Source organism: Belonocnema kinseyi, chromosome 4 (genome assembly GCF_010883055.1).
Source record: "Belonocnema kinseyi isolate 2016_QV_RU_SX_M_011 chromosome 4, B_treatae_v1, whole genome shotgun sequence".
Lineage (NCBI taxonomy): Eukaryota > Metazoa > Arthropoda > Insecta > Hymenoptera > Cynipidae > Belonocnema > Belonocnema kinseyi.
Window position 1 is genome coordinate 10,278,151 of NC_046660.1, and position 19,290 is coordinate 10,297,440.

The 19,290-nt window shown below is 25.5% G+C and overlaps 1 protein-coding gene across 2 annotated transcripts in view; it reads right to left on the minus strand.

Annotated features, from left to right (window-relative positions):
• Nucleotides 1-4,313: 4,313 nt before the first annotated feature.
• Nucleotides 4,314-19,290, minus strand: part of LOC117170643 (vacuolar protein sorting-associated protein 13) — a 171,335-nt gene continuing 156,358 nt past the window's right edge. For both annotated transcript variants that reach the window (XM_033357554.1, XM_033357553.1), the window contains exons 45-52: nucleotides 16,781-16,902; nucleotides 16,369-16,682; nucleotides 12,719-12,840; nucleotides 8,391-8,560; nucleotides 8,181-8,295; nucleotides 7,943-8,074; nucleotides 4,604-4,771; nucleotides 4,314-4,520 (exon numbers count right to left, since the gene is read on the minus strand). In XM_033357554.1, the coding sequence (XP_033213445.1) occupies nucleotides 4,473-4,520; nucleotides 4,604-4,771; nucleotides 7,943-8,074; nucleotides 8,181-8,295; nucleotides 8,391-8,560; nucleotides 12,719-12,840; nucleotides 16,369-16,682; nucleotides 16,781-16,902 (1,191 nt within the window). In that variant the 3' untranslated portion in view covers nucleotides 4,314-4,472. The remainder of the gene's footprint in view (nucleotides 4,521-4,603; nucleotides 4,772-7,942; nucleotides 8,075-8,180; nucleotides 8,296-8,390; nucleotides 8,561-12,718; nucleotides 12,841-16,368; nucleotides 16,683-16,780; nucleotides 16,903-19,290) is intronic.

Here is a 19,290-nt window from a genome sequence, read left to right on the forward strand (position 1 = left end):
CATTTGGAGGGGAGCTAGACACACAGAATGTATCAATGAACTGTTCCATCTTTTTGGTGGTTTCTATGTTAGCTAAAGAGGTAGTGGGTGAAGGAGAGGTCAGAAGTCTATGTCTAAAACCCAAAATCTTTTTCCAAACATTAGAAATCTTAGAAGTGGAAGATAATGATGCGCAGTAAGATCTAAATCCTAATTTTTTTTTCAAAGTGCGTTTAGCAGTAGCTTCAAATTTTTGGAGATCTAGAAAATTTTCGTAGGTACGATTGTCCCGATATCTACCATGTTTAGCCCTCCTTAATCTCTCATATTTTGTACACTCTTCATTCCACCATGGAGGAGAATTTGGATAGTCTCGCTTAGGCCTACTTTCAAGTTTAGGTCCAGCTATGGACCTAAATTGCTATGGACAATTCCATTGAAAAATCCTTAATTTCTCGAGATTACCCATCGGATGTGTAAGAGGAAGACATCGTATTATTAAGAGCAAGAAATGCATAAAGCATCCAAGCTTTACAAATTATTTGCTAGCTGGATTTTGTACATTCGTATTAGTTAGGGAACTAATTAATTGTTCAAGGCTAATGTTTTTAAATAGAGAAAGGATTGGAGAAAAGCTTTGAAGCAAGTCCATTAGAGAAGAGATCATTTTTGAAAGGTTTTCAGTATTAATGTTTGGAGAGGGGGGAGTGGGAGATCTAGAAGGCGAGCTTAGAGGTCGATCCTCTAAACAAACCCCGTTACCGAAAGTACTAGGATCTCGAGAGTACAGATGTGAGAAAGATCGTGATTGAGTAGACTTGAGGTTTTTGGGAGATGAGGAGAGGGTTGAGGAAAAAGAAGAGGGTAAGCGACTCCAGGGTGCAGTGGGTTTATTTATTGTGTAATTGTTGTGTTGTTCCCCACGATTTGAGTTTGTGAGGATGGGATCTGAGTTTAGGTTTTCATGACCTAAGGAAGGGAAATTAGAGAAGTTAAAGTGTTGGCTTGAGAGGTCTTGAGTTACGTTTTGTTGAGATGGAGCTGATTGTATAAGATTTGCGATACCACCAGGAGAATTTCGCTCTTTCTTGTGTATAAAGGCTGCGGATTTAATCGAAACATTACGACAGGCTGCAATTTGTCGGATTTCTTTTTCAAAAATAAATTTGGGGCATTTTTTATCACTAGCGCAGTGGGGGCCGTTACAGTTTAGACATTGAGGGGGTTCCGATCCTTTAGGGAAAAGCTGTCCCTCTTCATGGGGCTTTCCACCAAAGTAAAGGCATCGTGGGTTTTTACAGATATTTTTGACATGTCCATGTCTAAAGCAACCGTAGCAGATTTTTGGTTGAGTGATGCAGGGATTAACTCGACAGAAGTGGAAGTACAGTTTAATGTCCTGAGGAAGCGTTTGTCCGTCAAATGTCACTAGGACTGTAGTACCAGGAATAGTTTTACCCTCTTTATCCTTCCAGTCGAATCTTTTAGCCGCGAGAATGGGGACGGAGCTGATGGCACACTCCTCCAATTCTTCCATGGTCAGATCTATAGGGACCCCTCTAATAATACCCACACGCGTAACTCTAAATTTAGGAATGAAAGCTTTAAGGTTGGGACATATCTTTTCCAAATTGTCTACAATTCTATTGGCTCCGGAGCCAGTTTTGCAAAGGATTGTGGTTCTACCTAGCCCCTTCTTTTTACATTCAATTACTTCGTCTTTAAAGTTTTTGTGTAAGATTTTGCCTAAAGAGAGGATCTGGATGGGAGGATTACAAGCCGAATCTATTTCCACGGTAAATGGGCCCTTATTATACTTGGAGTACGTGTTTATCGGTCTGGGATTTACGTGGTTAGATGGAGAATTATTCAATTCCGTATGCCTGGATTTGTTTGAGTTATCATGTTCTAGCAAGCCTTCAGCCGATTTCTTAACAGGTGTCTTCGCGGATTTGGACGGATGCTCAAATGAGACAGGCATGGGAGGATCAGTATCCATAAAATTAGGACTAGAATTCACGAAATCAGATCCTACATTTGCATAATTATGATTGTTCTGCGTGGAAGCCATCTCTAAGAGAAACTCTCGTTGGGTTTCATCAAAAACCTCCTGATTTATGCTGTCTTCTATCTCCGTACCGTCATCGACAGACTTTGGATGGCCAAACGACCCCATGCTTAGAAATCACGCTAGCCCAAGAGGCCAGCGATCTTGTGAACGCCCACCTGTTTTTGCAGTTGCAGTTGAAGTCCGCTCAAAATAAATCGGAAAAATTCTATCCTTTTTTTTGTCACCACACCTTAAGCCTCCTTTTTTAATACAAGGGAAGATCACAGAGAGAAACGAAAAGAGATTCTTCCTTAATTATATAGGAGCTCAAGAAAAGCGATCCGTTCGTACAGTCGCCATCTTCCTTTTTTTCAATCTCAAGCACCTGTCGATTCTTAGCAGTTCTCATCAACCGGTGAGCAACTTGGTGCGCCATCCAGCGGTGGGGAGGAGAGATCGAGCTCTGTCATTGGTCACCCGCTCCTCTCACACATTGGAATTCCGACGAAAATTTGTTGTTCTCCGGTTCACGAGAATTTTGTCTTCTAAGACGGTTCAAGCTTACGCACAATATGAAACGTTTGAAAAATCCTATCTAAAATATCCTATCTCGAAAATCGCCTATTATTTAATATAAAAAAAGTTAAAAACAAAATCCCCTGCAAGTATTGGCTTGATATTGCCACTCTCCAATATCCGAGGATAAGTTGGCAGATTTATTCTCTAAAAAAAAAAAAACTGAAAACTGGAATCGCAAACCACGATTGAGGATTAAAACGATGGTCATTAAAAATGTGAAATATATCAGAATGTCAATTTTCAACCAAATAGTTGAATTTTCATCCAAAAAAGATCAAATTTCAACCCAAAATATAATACTTGAATTTTTCTTTAAAAATATGATTCTCAACCAAAAAAATCGAAATTCATAAAAATAGTTGAATTTTCTACTGGAAAAGTTAACTTTTTAGTTTAAAAAATGAATTTTTAACAAAATAACTATTGAAAAAACAAATTGAAGTATTTTCTTTTTCTAAGCGAACAATTAAATTTTAAAGAAAAAAAATTAATATTATGCCAAAAAGATTAATTTCTACCAAAAAATATGAATTTTTAAATTAAAAAATAATTTTTTAACTAAACATGGAATAGTTAAGTTTTTAGTCCAAAATTAATATTTAACCAAAGAGATCAATTTTTATCTAAAATTAAGGTATAATTAACTAGAATATTAGTTAAATTTTCAGATAAAAAAAAATTTTCAACCAAAAAAGAAACGAATTTTCAACAAGATAGTTAAATTTTCGGCAAAAAATTTCTTTTCATAAAAAAAACAAGTTTAACTTTTTTACAACCAAGTAATTTTATTTTCAAACTAAAAAATGTATAATCACTAAACTGATTAATATTTAACTTTAAATTTTAACCCAAAAGGAGAATTTTGAAACAAGAATATTAACTGACAAAGAAAAAGATAATTTTCTACAAAAAAAAAAAAAGATTTTTAACCAAATATGTAGATTTTCAACGAAATGGTTGGATTTTCAATTTTAAAAAAATAGTCCAAATTGTTGTATTTTGAACGAGAAAAGATCAATTTTCATCTAAACTGATGAATTTCTAACTAAAATAATGAATTTTCAACTGAAATAGTTGAATTTGATACCAAAGATGAATTCTCAACGAGAATTAGAATAAACTGAGATAAGCTGAAAAATTTGCGACTCTAGATGAAGTAGAAATAACTTTTCTAAATTGAGCAAAATTATTAAAACAATGAAAACTCGAATTTTACTGCGATGAGAAGTAAATTTCCGGTTTTTAAATTAAATTCTCGGTCATTTTCCGGTTTCTCAATCAAGGCGCCACCCAGGTAGTATAAAAAATTGGGTAGTAAAGTAAGGTGCTATCACGGCAGTTACCGACCAAAAAAAAGGTTCTGTTCCATGCTGACTTACCGACATCAGATAATTACCATCGGTCGGTAAATCCCTTGATATTCATGTTGCTCTACTACTTCAACTTTAAAATAAAAACCTAAAATAGTCAATAAAAACAACTTTTTAATTCCCGAAAACTCCTTAAACTCAATTTATTCAATGCTGCTTCATCCTTTTCATAAAAAGTAATAAAATATATCAACAAAAACATTATCAAAATCGTGATTGTAAACAGATTTGAAAATTGTATAGAAATAATTTATTATACAGCGTAAATTGAAGCGATGTGGAAACCCGTAGTTTTCAATATCATTTTATGGTCAATTATATTTACGTATAAGTAACAAATTTCAACTTATTCTAAGAAACTTACATTGATATTTTTTCGTTAGTCTCTTCGAAGCCTCGGAAGATAATATATTGTTTTTAACAATAATTGCAAGCATTTGCTATTTTTCTAAGACATACCTAACTGGTTTATTTGAACCGGAAGGTATAGTGCCTTAGACATCATTTAATCGAATTTGATCATGGATTTTATTGCAGAGGACCTAGAAAAATATAATTACAACAAATATTTACATCGTTAAATTATGATGGATGTAAAAATGTATTGATTATAAATCAAACACACCTGTCTTATTTGATAATCAGGAATGAGGAGGAGTTTTATGTGCTCGCCGCCGCCGAAGAACTTTCCTAATTTCTTTTTTTTCTGCATATCTTTAATACAAAGTTGAACACCTCGGTCCACTATCGATGTTAACTCACTCACTTCTTGCCACGTATGTGACCAACTAACCTAATCACATCAATATTAAAATAATTAATTTACCATAAATTAATTTTTTTAAAGTCTCTAAATTATAAATAAAAAAATGTATCGACACAGGCTTTAAATAAAATTATTCAGAATTGTATATTACATGAAATTTAAAAAACTTTTAATTCAGTAAAAAAAAAAGTTACATTTTTAAGCCAGATTTTCAACAAAAATAGAAATTATCAATCATAAATGGAATGGTTGAATTATGAATCAAATTAATTAATTTTCTACCAAAATAGTTAAATTTTCATCTCAGGCGGAAAAATCTTCTACAAAACAGCTGAGTTTGAGTTTTAAATTCCTAATATTTTAAGTAAAAATATTTCATTTACAAGAAGATAGATGAATTTTTAACCAAATAGTTGAATATTCAATCAAAAATATAAACTTACAGCCAAGAAGATTCATTTTGCCGCCAAGAAGACGAATTTTCAACAAAATACATGAATTTTTAATAAAAAGAAAAGATCAATTATCTATAATAAATGAAATATTTGATATTTCAATCAAAAAAGATTAAAAAATTAAATACAAAACAGTTGAATTAACGCAGAAGAGCAGAATTTTTAAAAATAATTGAATTTTTAAGCAAGAAAAATCTCAATTTTGAACAGAAAAGTTTCTTTTTTGATCAAAAAAAATTGATTTTCCACCGAAAGAGTTGTATTTTCAACGCAAACGGACGAATTTTCCAAGAGTTGAATTTCAGTTAAGTTTTAAATTCCTAACGTGTCATGTAAAAACATTTAACTTGCAACCATATACATGAATTTTTAACCAAATGATTAAAAATTCAACCAAAAATATAAATTTTCAACCAAGAATATTCGCTGTTTAAGTTGAAAATTTATCTTTTTAGCTGAAAATTTAACTGTTCCATTTTGATTGAAAATGTATATTTTTAATTTGAGAATTCAACTATTTGTTTTAAAATTCATGTTTTTTCTTGAAAATTCCTTTTTTATGTTAGAAAGTTTATTATTCGGTTAAAAATATAATTAAAAATTCAACTGCTTTTTGGAAGGTTCGTCTTTTGGATTTTAAAATTAAAAAATATAAATGAAATATTTTGGCAAAAAAAATGTTCTGTAAAATAATTGAATTTTCGACCCGAAAATATAAATCTTGAACAAAATTGTTAATTTTTAATCTAGAAAATTAATTTTCTACAAAAATAGTTGACTTTAGAATTCAAAAGGATGAATTTTCCCCGAAAAAGTTGAATTTGAGTTTTAAATTAGTAAGATTTCGAATTTTCAACAAAATAAAGGCATTTTTAATTTAAAAAAATCAATTATCCAAAAATGGAACAGTTCGTATCTCAACTAAAAAATTTTAATTTTAAATACAAAACGGTTAGATCAAATAGAAAAATTTATAATTAATATTAATAATAATATTAATAATTAATATTTTTTACCAAACAAGATGAATTCTGAATAAAAAATGTAATAGTTGATATTTCAACCAAAAAAGATTTCAATTTTGAATCAAAAACAGTTCAATTCAATCAAAAAATTAATTAAAAATTTATAATTTTAAAAATTAGTGCAATTGTTAACCATCTAATTGTATTATTCGCAAAAAAAATGAATTCTCAATAAAAAATGAGAAAGTTGCTATTTCAACCAAAAAAGATTTTAATTTTTAATCCAAAACAGTTCAATTCTACCGAAATTCCAATTTTCCCAATCAAATTGAATTTTTAACAAATACTTAAATTTTGCACTAAAAAATATTAATTTATAACAAAAAATGGAATAGTTGAACTTTCAATTGAAAATTTTCAACTAAAATTACGAATCTTCAACTGAAATAAAAAATAATTTAATTTTCAATTAACAAAAATTCATTTGTACTAAAAATGGTACATTCTCAACCAAAAATTAAATAATTAAATTTTAAGTTAACCATTTAAAATTCAAATTAAATCATTTAAATTTTCACTTAAAAAGATTATTTTCCATGAAGCAACTAATTATAAAAAATTAGTTGCATTTTCAAACTAAGTGGTAAATGTTTAACTAAAATTGTTCATCTTTAAGCAGAATAGTTGAATTTTTGACCCACTAGATGAATTTTCAACCAAAAATCGAATAATTTAATTTTTAGGCAAAAAAATTAATGTTCAGCGAAGGAGATGAATTTTTAACTAATATTATAGAATACTTAACTGGACAATAACTACTAGGCAGGATAATAGTTACATTTTTAGTTCAAATAAATAATTTTCAGTAAAAAAAGAAACCAATTTACCACAAAATAGTTAAATTTTTGACAAAAAAATCCTTTTTATCTTCAGGGAAAAAAAGTTTTCAATCAAATAGTTGATCTTTCAACCAAAGAAATTTATTTTTAATTAAAATTATGAATCTTCAATAAAAAAAATATTATTTTTCAGGAGAGTTGTTTATATTACAACAAAAATTTGTTTAAAACTTAAAAGATGAATTTCCAAAAAAAACGCGAATTTTTCACAAAATACACAAATTTTCAAACAACTAGTTCAAATTTTAAATAAAAAAAATATAAATTTTCAACCAAATAGTTGAATTTTCATTTAAAAAAAAATTCTTTCACCCAAAAATAGAATTGTTAAATTTTCTGTAACAAAAACAAACAAAAAAGCGTATTAAGCCAAATAATTCAATTTTCTACTGGTATCGTTAAATTTTTAGTTGAAAAAAATGGATTTTCAAAAAAGTTGTTACATTTTCAATCAGAGATGATTTTTCAATTAAACCAAACAATTAATTTTTAACAAAACAGTTTGACTTTTAACCAAGTATTTGAATTTTCAACAAACAAAAAAAATTTAATTCGCAAACGAAGAATGTAACAAAATTTTCTATTATAATAATACCTTCTTTCTAAATTCGAATAGTATATATATTTTTAAATTTTATAGCAAAAATTACAGAAGGTTTTTCTTATAATGGAAAATATTAAGAATTCAATAAGTAAATCATGAATTAATGAGAAGAAACTGAGATAATCTGAAAAATCTACGACTCTAGACAAAGTAGAATTCACTTGAATAAATTGACCAAAATTATGAAAACAATGTTTTATAAATAAAAATAAAATCCTATTTTATAATAATAATACGAAATACTAAGCGAAATTTTAGATTATGTTAATACCAACCTTCCAACCACCGAAAAGTTCACTTCGTTCTAAGTAGGCTATCCTCTTATCCGTTAGAAGAACTACATCTTTATTTATGTACATATGATAAAAATAAATATCAGTATTGGCATACTTTCCCTTCTCCAATTCCTAAAAAAAAAATTAAATATTCAATTGAGTCTTTCTCCTAAAAAAAAAAAATAATACCGCACACTAGACGAGCAAACCTAAAAAAAAAAAGAAAAGAAAAACTCACACAGAGAATTTTATTACCCTCAGCTTCTGTGCGCACGTAAGGTCTCACTAAATTGTCCTGTTGGAAGAATCTGGGTGGTCGAACTCGTTTTGCCTCCTCACTCAATTCAGTACACCTGTAGAAGAAAGATTTTTCATTGAGAATTACATAAATCCATTTATTTTCCGATTCAAGAAAAAAAAAAGAAAAAACATTTTCTGTTAACGGTACCGTCTAACGGCTCCAAATGATCCACTCGCGAAATCTACAACTCCAGCAGTTGGTCTAGTTACGAGGCCAACCATTCCTTTGCCAAAACCTTTGAAAAAACCTTCCACGCCCTCTTCTCTCGCACCTGATATTGGTTTCATTACCACGCCGGTGACTCCGTCAAAGACCCCCTAAAATATTGATAAAATAGCCTTAAAAATTTAGGGCTCATTGACAAATTATGTGAGACGATTTTTTTTTTTTTTTTTTGGTGGAGTAGATTGAAAGATCTTGGAAAAAAAAATATTTTACTATAAAAAAATAATAAATAACAAAATGATTGAATCCTCAACCAAAATAGATTAATTTTTAACCAAACAGTTTAATTTCCAACATGAAAAAATAATTTTTTAACAAAAAAGCTTATTTTTCGTCAAGCAATAGTTAAATAATCAGATAAAAAATTAATTTTCAACAATAACCAATTTTTTTCAGCAAAATAGTTAATTTTTCAATCAGAGAAATGAATCTTCAACCAACTAAATGAATTTTCAATTAAAAAATATCAACTTTGCAACAAAAAATAAATACATACTTGAAATTGCATCCAAAAAAGATGAATTTTCAACAAGAAATTTAATATTTTAATTTTTAATTAAAAAGAGTAGAATTTTACGAAAAAAGACGAATTTTAAATAAAGTAGTTGAATCTTTAACCAAAGTAGACTAATTTTTAAACAAACAGTTGAATTTCCAACAAGAACAAATTAATTTTTAAGAAAAAAGTTCAGTTTCAGTCAAACAATTGAATTTTATTCCAAAATATCTGAATTTCCAAACCAAACAGATAAATTTCCAATTAAAAAACGATACATTTATTATTAAAAATGAAATAGTTAATTTTTAAACCAAAAAGATGAATCTTCAAATTAAATGATGAATCTTTTACCAAAAAGGACAAATTTTCAACTGAAAATGTAATAGTTGTTATTTTAGACCAAAAATATTTTAATTAAAAATAAAAAACAGGTGATTTAAACCAAAAAACGGATTTTCAAGAAATTGTTTGCTTCCTCAACCAAAACCAAAAATTATTTTCAGTCAAGAAATTTATTTAAAAAAACTATCCACTAAAAATGAAACAGTTAAATAGTAGTATAAAAAATTAATTTTCAACAAAATAGTTAATTTTTTAACCAGAAAAATAAATCTTCAACCACAAAAATGAATTTTTAAATAAAAAAGATCAACTTTGCACCAAAAATTAAATTAAATTAAAATTAAATTTTATCAAAAGAGACGAATTCAGTCAAACAATTGAATTTTCACCCATGATCAATTTCCAATTTAATAGCGAAATTTTAAATTAAAAAAGATAGTTTTCTCCAAAAAATAGTTAGTTATTTAGATAACAAAATTTATTTTCAACCGAACAAATTATTTTCCAAAAAATTGTTAATTTTTCAAGTAGAAAAATGAATTTTTAATAATTTATTTCAACTTTTAACCAAGAACTTGAGATTTTAAACAAGAAAAGATTAATTTTCAATGTAAAACGTGAATTCTCAAAGAGAATCGTAATAGTTAATATTTTAATTTTTAATTAAAATCAGTAAAATTCTACAAAAAATACAAATTTGCAAAAAAAGTTAAATCCTCAAAGACAATATATTAATTTTTAACCAAATAATTTTATTTTCTTCAAAAACACTTGAATTTCCAAATCAAAAAGAAAAATGTCCAATTTTTTAGTCGAATTTTCAACTAAAAACGATAAATTTGTTGTTAAAAATGAAATAATTAAATTTTAAGCCAAAAAGATGAATTTTCAAATTAAATTATGAATCTTCTACCAAGAAGGATAAATTTTCAACTGAAAATGTAATAGTTGCTATTTCAAACCAAAAATATTTTTATTTTAAATAAAAACAGGTGATTTAAACCAAAAAATGAATATTCAAGAAATTTTTTGCATTCTCAACCAAAACAGATTAATTTTTAACCAAACAGTTGAATTTTTAACAAAACAAAATACATTTTTAACAAAAAAGTTCATTTTCAGTAAAATAATTTAATTTTCTACGAAAATAATTGAATTTCTAAACTAAAAAGATAAATTTCCAATTTAATAGTTGAATTTTCAACTAAAAAAGATCAACTATCCACTAAAAATGAAACAGTTAAATATTCAGATAAAAAAATGAATTTTCAACAACAAAAAAAGAATTTTTAACAAAATAGTTCATTTTTCAACCAGGGAAATAAATCTTCTACCAAAAAATGAATTTTTAATCGCAATATTTGGATTTCCAAACAAAAAAGATTAATTTTTAACGAGAAATGCAATAGTTTATGTTTTAAGATACAAATATTTTTATTTCAAATAAAAAACAGGTGATCTAAACCATCAAAAGAATGTTTAAGCACTTAGTTAAATCCTCAATCAAAACAAATTAATTTTTAACCAAACATTTGAATTTTCAACAAGGCCAAATCAATTTTTAACAACAAATTTCATTTTCAGTCGAAAAATTGAATTTTCTACCAAAATAGTTGAATTTTTAATTTAAAAAGATAAACTTTCTATTAAAATAAAACAGTTGAATATTGCCTAAAAGTACCCCAACAATTGAATATTCTACCAAAATAGTTAACTTTTTAAATCAAAAAGAAGAATTTCAATATAATAATAGAATTTGCAACTAATGAAGATCCATTTTTCACCAAAAATTATATACTTAAATTTGCATTTTAAAACAATTGACAACAAAAACGCTTTAAGCTAAAATTATGAATCTTCAAAGAAAAAAAAAAAATTAATTTTTTACAAAGCAGTTAAACTTTCCAGATATTAGTTCAACTTTCAAACAAAGGTATGATTTTTTAACGGAAAATATAATAATTGATTTTCAACCCAAAAGAACTTCAATTTTATATCAGAAACAGGTTAATTAAACAAAAAAACAAAATTTTCAACAAAATACTTGAATCTTTAACCTAAACAGATTAATTTTTAATCAAAGAGTAGAATTTCCAAAACGAAAATTTTGAATTTTTAACAAAAAAAGTCAATTTTAAACCAAAACATTAAATTTTAAACCAAAATAGTTCAATTTTTAAATCGAAAAGAGGTATTTTCAGTCTAACATTAAAATACACTATTTAATTAAAACAAGATAAATTTTCAACCAAAAACTAAATATTTAAATTTTCAGTTAAAAAATTAATTTTAAATTTAAAAAAAGAAAGATTTTTCAACAAAATAGTTAAATTTGTCACCAGACAAATAATTTTTTATCTATAAATATGAATCATCAAAAAAAGAAATAATTTTTTAACAGTTTAGACGAATGACAAATCTTCTACCAAAAAAAAAAATACATTTTTAATAAATTAGTTCCACTTTCAACCAAGTAGTTGAGTTTTCAAAAAAAAAAAAAGTTGTATTTTTAACAAAAAATGTAATAGTTGATATTTTAACACCAAAATATTCAAATTTTAAATGAAAAATAGGTGAATTAAACCAAAAATCTAATTTTTTAATCAAGCAGTTGAATCTCTAATACAAAAATTTGGAATTTTTAACCCAAAACTTAATTTTCAACCAAAAAATTAAAATTTTTTACCAAAAAGACGAATTTCCAATCTAATATTGGAATATTTAACTAAAAAAGATCAATTTTCACTATAAAAAAAAAGAATTCTTAATAAAATATTTAAATTTTCAACTAAAGGAATGATTTTTTATCTAAAATGTTGAATCTTCAATTAAAGAAATGATTTTTTAACAATATAGAGGAACTTTCTACAAAGCAGTTGAATTTTTAATTGCATAATTAAACTTTTAACCAAAAAAGATGAATTTTTAACTTGAATTATGCATTTCCTATAAAAATAAAAGTAATTTTTCACATAGTAGTTCCAATTACAGCAAATTATTTGAATTATCAAAATAAAAGTTGGAATAATCAACGGAAAATGTAATTCTAAATATATATGACAATAAACAAAAGATTTTGATAAAAAAAAAAACAGTGGAATTTTCAACCGAAAAGAACGAATTTTCGACAAAAAGTTCATTTTCAACAAAAGAGTTAAGTTTTCTACCAAAATAGTTCAATTTTCCAGCTAAAAAGACGAATTTTCAACAAATAAGTTCACTTTCAACAAAATAGTTTAATTTTCTACCAAAATAGTTGAATTTTCAACCCAAAAAGACGAATTTTCAACAATATATATTAAATCAGTTCGTTTGAAAATTTTAGTTTTTCAACTTACGTAATTTGTTGATTGCCCCTAAAATTAAATCTATATGCTACACTATATTAAAAAATAAAATAAAAATTTACCATTACTAATCCTTTTCCACTTCGAGCAAGACCTTCTTGAAGATTGGCCGGCTGCTTATTAAGTTGCTCCTGCCGTTTCCTTTGATAATCTTTATCAAAAGTCAAAGCTGCCAGACCTTTGCCTTTAATCAGAAGTATTATATTTTAGCTTCAAAAACTAAATTCTATAAAAAATTAAGTATTAATTTTTTTTATTTATTTAAATATTTAATTTATGTAAAATATCTTAAATAAAAAATCATGAGATTTCTATCAAATTTATTAAAAATATATTTTTATATAATTCATATTATTTTCCAACTTTCTATATCTAATATTTGAAACGTTTATTCTGTTAGATTTTATTTAAATTTCAAGACAATTTTAAAATATACACTATTTTTGCAATATTTTCTAAAATAATTGACCAAATTCTTTTATTCTGGCTTCTTTTATAGAGAATTCTCAGTTTTCATCCTATTAAAAAAAAAACTTTCATATAATTGACGTTAATCATAAAAAAATATAGTGATTCATCTTGAAGGATTCCGAATCTTGCTTTAAAATATTTCTTTCTGAACAGCTAAACTTATCAACTAGGATTATTATTTTCAAATGAGAGAATTTTATGGTTTACATTAATTTTGAACTTGAAGAACCTTGACTTTAAACATTTTAAACTTGAAATTATTTTAAAATGAAGGCTCAGAATTGGAGACTGTATAATTTGAATACGAAATTATATAAATATTGTAAAAAATATATTGAAAATATTGAATACAATATTAAAAACCTTAAATTCCTAAGATTTCAAGTCGAAATATACTGAATTTTCAACAAAGTAGTTCATTTTTCAGAATTCAACTTTCAGCTGCTCAAAATTCAAAGTAGTTCAATTTTCAAGTCAAAAAATAAATTTTTTTTAGAAGGCAGTTGAATTATTATCCTGTAAAAGTCAAATTTTTAAGAATTAGATCATTTTCAATTTATGAAAATTAATTTTCAACCAAATTGTCGAATCTTCAAGTAAAAGCGCTTAAACTTCAATAAAAAACAGTTACATTTTCAACAAAATAGTTTAATATTCAAGCCAGCAAGGCGAATTTTTTAAAAGACAGTTGAATTATCAACCTAAAAAATTAAATTTCCAGCAAATAGATCGTTTTTAACCAAATGGTCGAATTTTCAAATAAAAATATATAACATCAACCAAATGGTTGAATTTTAAAACCAAAATGCGATTTTTTAAAAAGATAGCAGAATTTCCAACCATAAAAGTTCAAGTTTTAACAAAACAGTTTATTTTAAAGTCAAAAAAGAGAATTTTTTAGAAGACAGTTGAATTATTAGTACAAAAAATTTTATTTTCAAGAGATAGATCGTTTTTAACCTACAAAGATCAATTTTTAACCAAATTTTCAAACAAAAAAGATTTAACTTCAAACAAATAGTTGAATTTTTAAATGAAAAATACGATTTTTTTATACGAGAACAAAAAATTAAGTAGATTTAAGTTCAATTATGTTGAATTAAAAACAAAAACTAGTTTCCAAACAAAAAATGACTGAAATGAAAGAAAAAGAAGATGACTTTTCAACAATCAAATATGAATTTTTATTCCATAAGGACGATTTTTCTATCTAAAAAAAAATATTCAATAAAACAATTGGATTTTTGATCCGAAAAATAATTTTTAACAAAAAGAATTGAATTTTCCACTAAATGATCGCATTTCAAATAAAACAGATTTAATTTAGAAGACAGTTTAATTATTAGCCTCAAAAATTTAATTTTCATTTTAAAAAATTATTTTCAATCAAAAAATTATAAATTTTTAACCAAATAATTGAATTTTGAAAAAAAAAGTTTGTCAAATTATTTGGACTTTGACTCAAAAGAGACTAATTTTTAACAAAATAGATAAATTTTTATATAAATAATTGAATTTTCAAGCGAAAAGGGAAATTTTTTAGAAGACGGTTGCTTTTTCAACGAAAAAAGTTCATTTTCATCCAAGGAATATGAATTTTCAACCAAATAAGGTGACTTTTCCATCATAAAAGAAGAATTTTTAATCCATTAGGACGATTTTTTCAAACAAAAAATCGATTATTCAACAAAGCAGTTTAATTTTCGACCTAAGAATATGAATTTTCAAACCAAAAATAAGATTATTTAAAAAGAAAGCAAAACTCAAGTTCAATTGAATTCAATTCAGTTCAAATAAGACAAAAATTAATATCCAAACAAAAAAGATTGAAATGCAAGAAAAAGATGACTTATGGAATTTAAAGATAAATTTTTAATCCATAAGGACGATTTTTCTATCTAAAAAAAATATTCAATAAAACAATTGGATTTTTGATCCGAAAAATAATTTTTAACAAAAAGAATTGAATTTTCCACTAAATGATCGTATTTCAAATAAAAAAGATTTAATTTAGAAGACAGTTTAATTATCAACCTCAAAAATTGAATTTTCATTTAAAAAATCGTTTTCAACCAAAAAATCTTAATTTTTAACTGAATAGCTGAATAAAAAAAGTGTAAACAATTATTTCGACTTTCAGTCAAAAGAGACGAATTTTTAACAAAATAAATGAATTTTCAACGAAAAAAGTTCATTTTTATCAAAAAAATGTGAATTTTAAACAAAAGAAGAGGACTTTTTATCCTAAAAACAAGCATTTTTAATCTAACAGGACAATTTTTTCAATAAAAAAAGAAATTGTTCAACAAAACAGTTCAATTTTCGACCGGAGAATATGAATTTTCAAACCAAAAATACGATTTTTTCCTACACAAAAAGCGGAATATTCAACAAAACAAGGCATTCTTTTTTTTCGTAGAAACTATTTTCTTGTTTAAAAGAAAACTGAAATCTGATCTGGATGAATTTATAATTAAGGCAGAATGAATTGTCGTTTTTTTTTTATTAAAAAGGCATCTGTTTTAGTACAGATTACAACTTTCTTGGTTAAAAATGAAACTATTTGCTAGAGAATTCATCATTTTTGGTTAAAAATTCATTTTTAAATAATATAACATTTTTTTCGTAGAAACTTATTTTTTGTTACAAAATTCTGTAGAAAATTAACTTTTTTAAAATTTAATACTTTAGTATTCAAAAGATAAATGAAATCTTATCTGGATGAATGTTGAATTTTAAAAAAAATGACGTTTTTTAACAAATCATTTGTTTTAGTACAAATTTCATCTTTTTGGATAAAAATGAGGCTATTTGGCAGAGAATTCATCATTTTTGGTTAAAAATTCGTTTTTTTTTTTAAATTAAAGATTAATTTATTTCGTAGAAACTTATTTTTTGTTACAAAATTCATATTTTGTTCTTGAAAAGTCAACTGGAATCTTTTTCGTGTAAAAGTTCGACTGTTAAAAATTTTTGTTTAAAAAGAAATTCATCTGTTTTAAGAAAAATTTAATCTTTTTTGGATAAAAATGCAACTATTTTATAGAGAATTCGAAAATTTCGTTAAAAAGTCATTCTTTTTGGTTAAAAATTCCTCTTTTTCGATTCCTTATTTAATAATTAATTTATTAATTGTTGAAAAGAGAATTGATATCCTTTTTGGATGGAAATTCCACTATTTTTTCCGATTTTTTAGGGGAATTTAAGTATATATAAATTTAGATAGAATAATTAATTTTACCCATAGCGCCCGTGATTTTAGAAACAGCACCAGCCATTCCTCCCACGGTATGTCCTAGCATACTCCTCACTCCGAGGAACAAACCCTCGGCAAATTCTCCAGGTCCCTGAATTGCTCCTTGGAAGGGTTCATAAAATAAGTCCTCAATTCCTTTCATTGTGCCAACTACGAGACCATACGGATTCCCGATAACATCCAGACCCAAAATTAAAACGTAGACTTGCTTGATTGCCTGTCCGACATAATGATTGGTCGCTTCTGAAATCAGTTGCTTATGTGTCATGAAGACATAGTCTCTCTCAAAGTAGGCCAACCTAAGAAGGAAAAAAAAAATTAAACAACTAAATATTTAGGAGATTTTTCAAGAGCAAAAAACCTGTTTGAATTAATTTATTTCAAAAAATGCTCCTACTTGAAGACAATGTCGTTTATGTCCGTTAAAGTCACTCCAATTCCTTGAAGCAAGACATTTAGGACTTGAGGCACTCCAGACGATTCACCGCCACTTCCAGACATTGAAAAACTTATGTGAATCTACATCAGAATTTTCGAATCAATAAACTGAAACTGAATAGGGTGGTCCGAAAAAAATACGTTTTTTCTTTCTTCTTCTCAAATAGCACGACTACAAAGTGCTTCTTTTGACGCTAATTTTTTTTTTCACGAAAATAGGGGAATACATTTTTTCAAATAAAATTATTATAATTACAATATCAGGGTGGCGATTTGGCGGACAATTTCAAATTCCCGGTCATTTCGGGATCAAGTTTTTCAATTTACCCGGTTAAATGGCAAAATAAGTGAATTTTCAAATAAAATTATGAATCTGTGACTGGAATAGTGGAATTTAAAATAAAAACGATGATTTTCGAAATAAAATTAAGAACATTTAATTGAAATACTTGAATTTTTAAACAAAAAGATTCATTTTCTACCAAAAAATACAATTTTTCAACCAAATTTCCAACGAAATAATTGATTTTTGAATTAGAAAAAAATTTTAAGAGAAAATGGAATAGTAATGTTTTTAGTAAAAAAACTCAATTTTTTAAAATGAATCTTTAATTGAAATAGTTGAACTTTAACCAAAAATTGAATAATTAAATTTTCAGTCAGTAAATGAATGTTCAACCGAAACATTAATTTTCAACTAAAATTATATTAAAAAATTACATGACTTTAAAAAAAAAAGTTTAATTTTTCTATAAAAAATATTAATTTTCAACCAAGTACTTAAATTTTTATCCAAAAAAGATCGAATTTCTATCAGAAATAGGTTATTTGAATGTCTGGTTTAAAATTTAATTCCTTTTAAAAAAATCGGATTTTTAGAAATATAGTTGAATTTTCGGTAAACAAAATTCCTTTTCATCCAAAGAAAAAACAAGTTTTTAATGAAAAAAAAAAGCTCATTTTCAAGCAAAGAAAGGGATTTTTAATTAAAATGATGAATCCTCAACTGAAAAAGATGCATTAAAATTTAAAAAAAAAGTGTTTTCAACTAAAACAATGAATCTTCAATTGAAAAAGTTAAACTTTAAACAAAAATTTACTAAAAAAGATAAATTGCCAATCAAAACTTAAATAATTGAGTTTTAAGTTAAGAAAATCAATGCTCAACCAAAAGAGATGATTTTTCAAATAGAAAAAGATCAATTTTTAACCAAAAATTGAATACTTAAATTTTCAGTCAGTAAATGAATGTTCAACCGAAACATTAATTTTCAACTAAAATTATATTAACAACTTACATGACTTTAAAAAAAAGTTTAATTTTTCTATAGAAAATATTAATTTTCAACCAAGTACTTAAATTTTTATCCAAAAAAGATCAAATTTCGATAAAAAATAGATTATTTGAATGTCTGATTTAAAATTTAATTCCTTTTAAAAAAATCGGATTTTTAGAAATATAGTTGAATTTTCGGTAAACAAAATTCCTTTTCATCCAAAGAAAAAACAAGTTTTTAATAAAACAGCTCATTTTTCACCAAAGAAATGAATTTTTAATTAAAATAATGAATCTTGAAAAAAAAAATTAATTTTCAACAAACGCGTTTATTTTTTCACCAAGTAAATTTATTTTTAAGTTGAGAGATGAATTTTTAACTAAAATGATAAATATTTAACTGGAATACTTGAATTTACAATAAAAAAGAAGAATTTTTCTGGGTGCCCGTTTTAATATAAGAAAAAATTCCCAGTTATTTCCTGGTTTTTTTTTCGGTTCGCAAACATTTTTCACTGGCAATAAAATTAAAAAATAGGAACTCTAAGGCTAAACATTTTTTTCATTAGAATAAATAAAAAATGAACTACAAATTAAACCACTCAAAGTCGAATTCTTGAATTTTAAACTTTTCAAATTGAAGATTAAACAATTTTAAATGAAATGTAGATAAACTACAAAATTCAGAATTTTTAACTTTTAGAAATTAATGAGTTCAAAGATTTAGACGAAAATTGTACAAATTAAATCCATGTTACCATTTTCAATGCTTAAAATTAAAGCACCAAAGAACTTTAAATTTGTTTAAATTATATTATTTTAAAGAATTTTAAGCTAGAAACGCTAAAAATTGAAAAATTAAATTTTTTAACAGAACACTTCTTAAATTATAAATTAAATTATTTTCATTATAAATAGTTTTAATTATAAACATCCTTGAAAAGCTTTAAAATTTTATTTCAAAATCTTGAGAAATCTAGAAGTTCTTTTAATTTCATTTAAATTAAAAATTATTTTTGAAACTTTTTTAGTGCTTCTAAATTTTAAAATCTTCCAGATTCTTTTTTTTAATAATTTTAGAAATCTTTAAAAATCTTTTTGAATATTCGCTTAAAATAATTTTCCAAACTTCTAAATATCTTTTAAAATTACTCAATCTTTTTCTACAAATAATAAGTGCTCAATTGCTATTT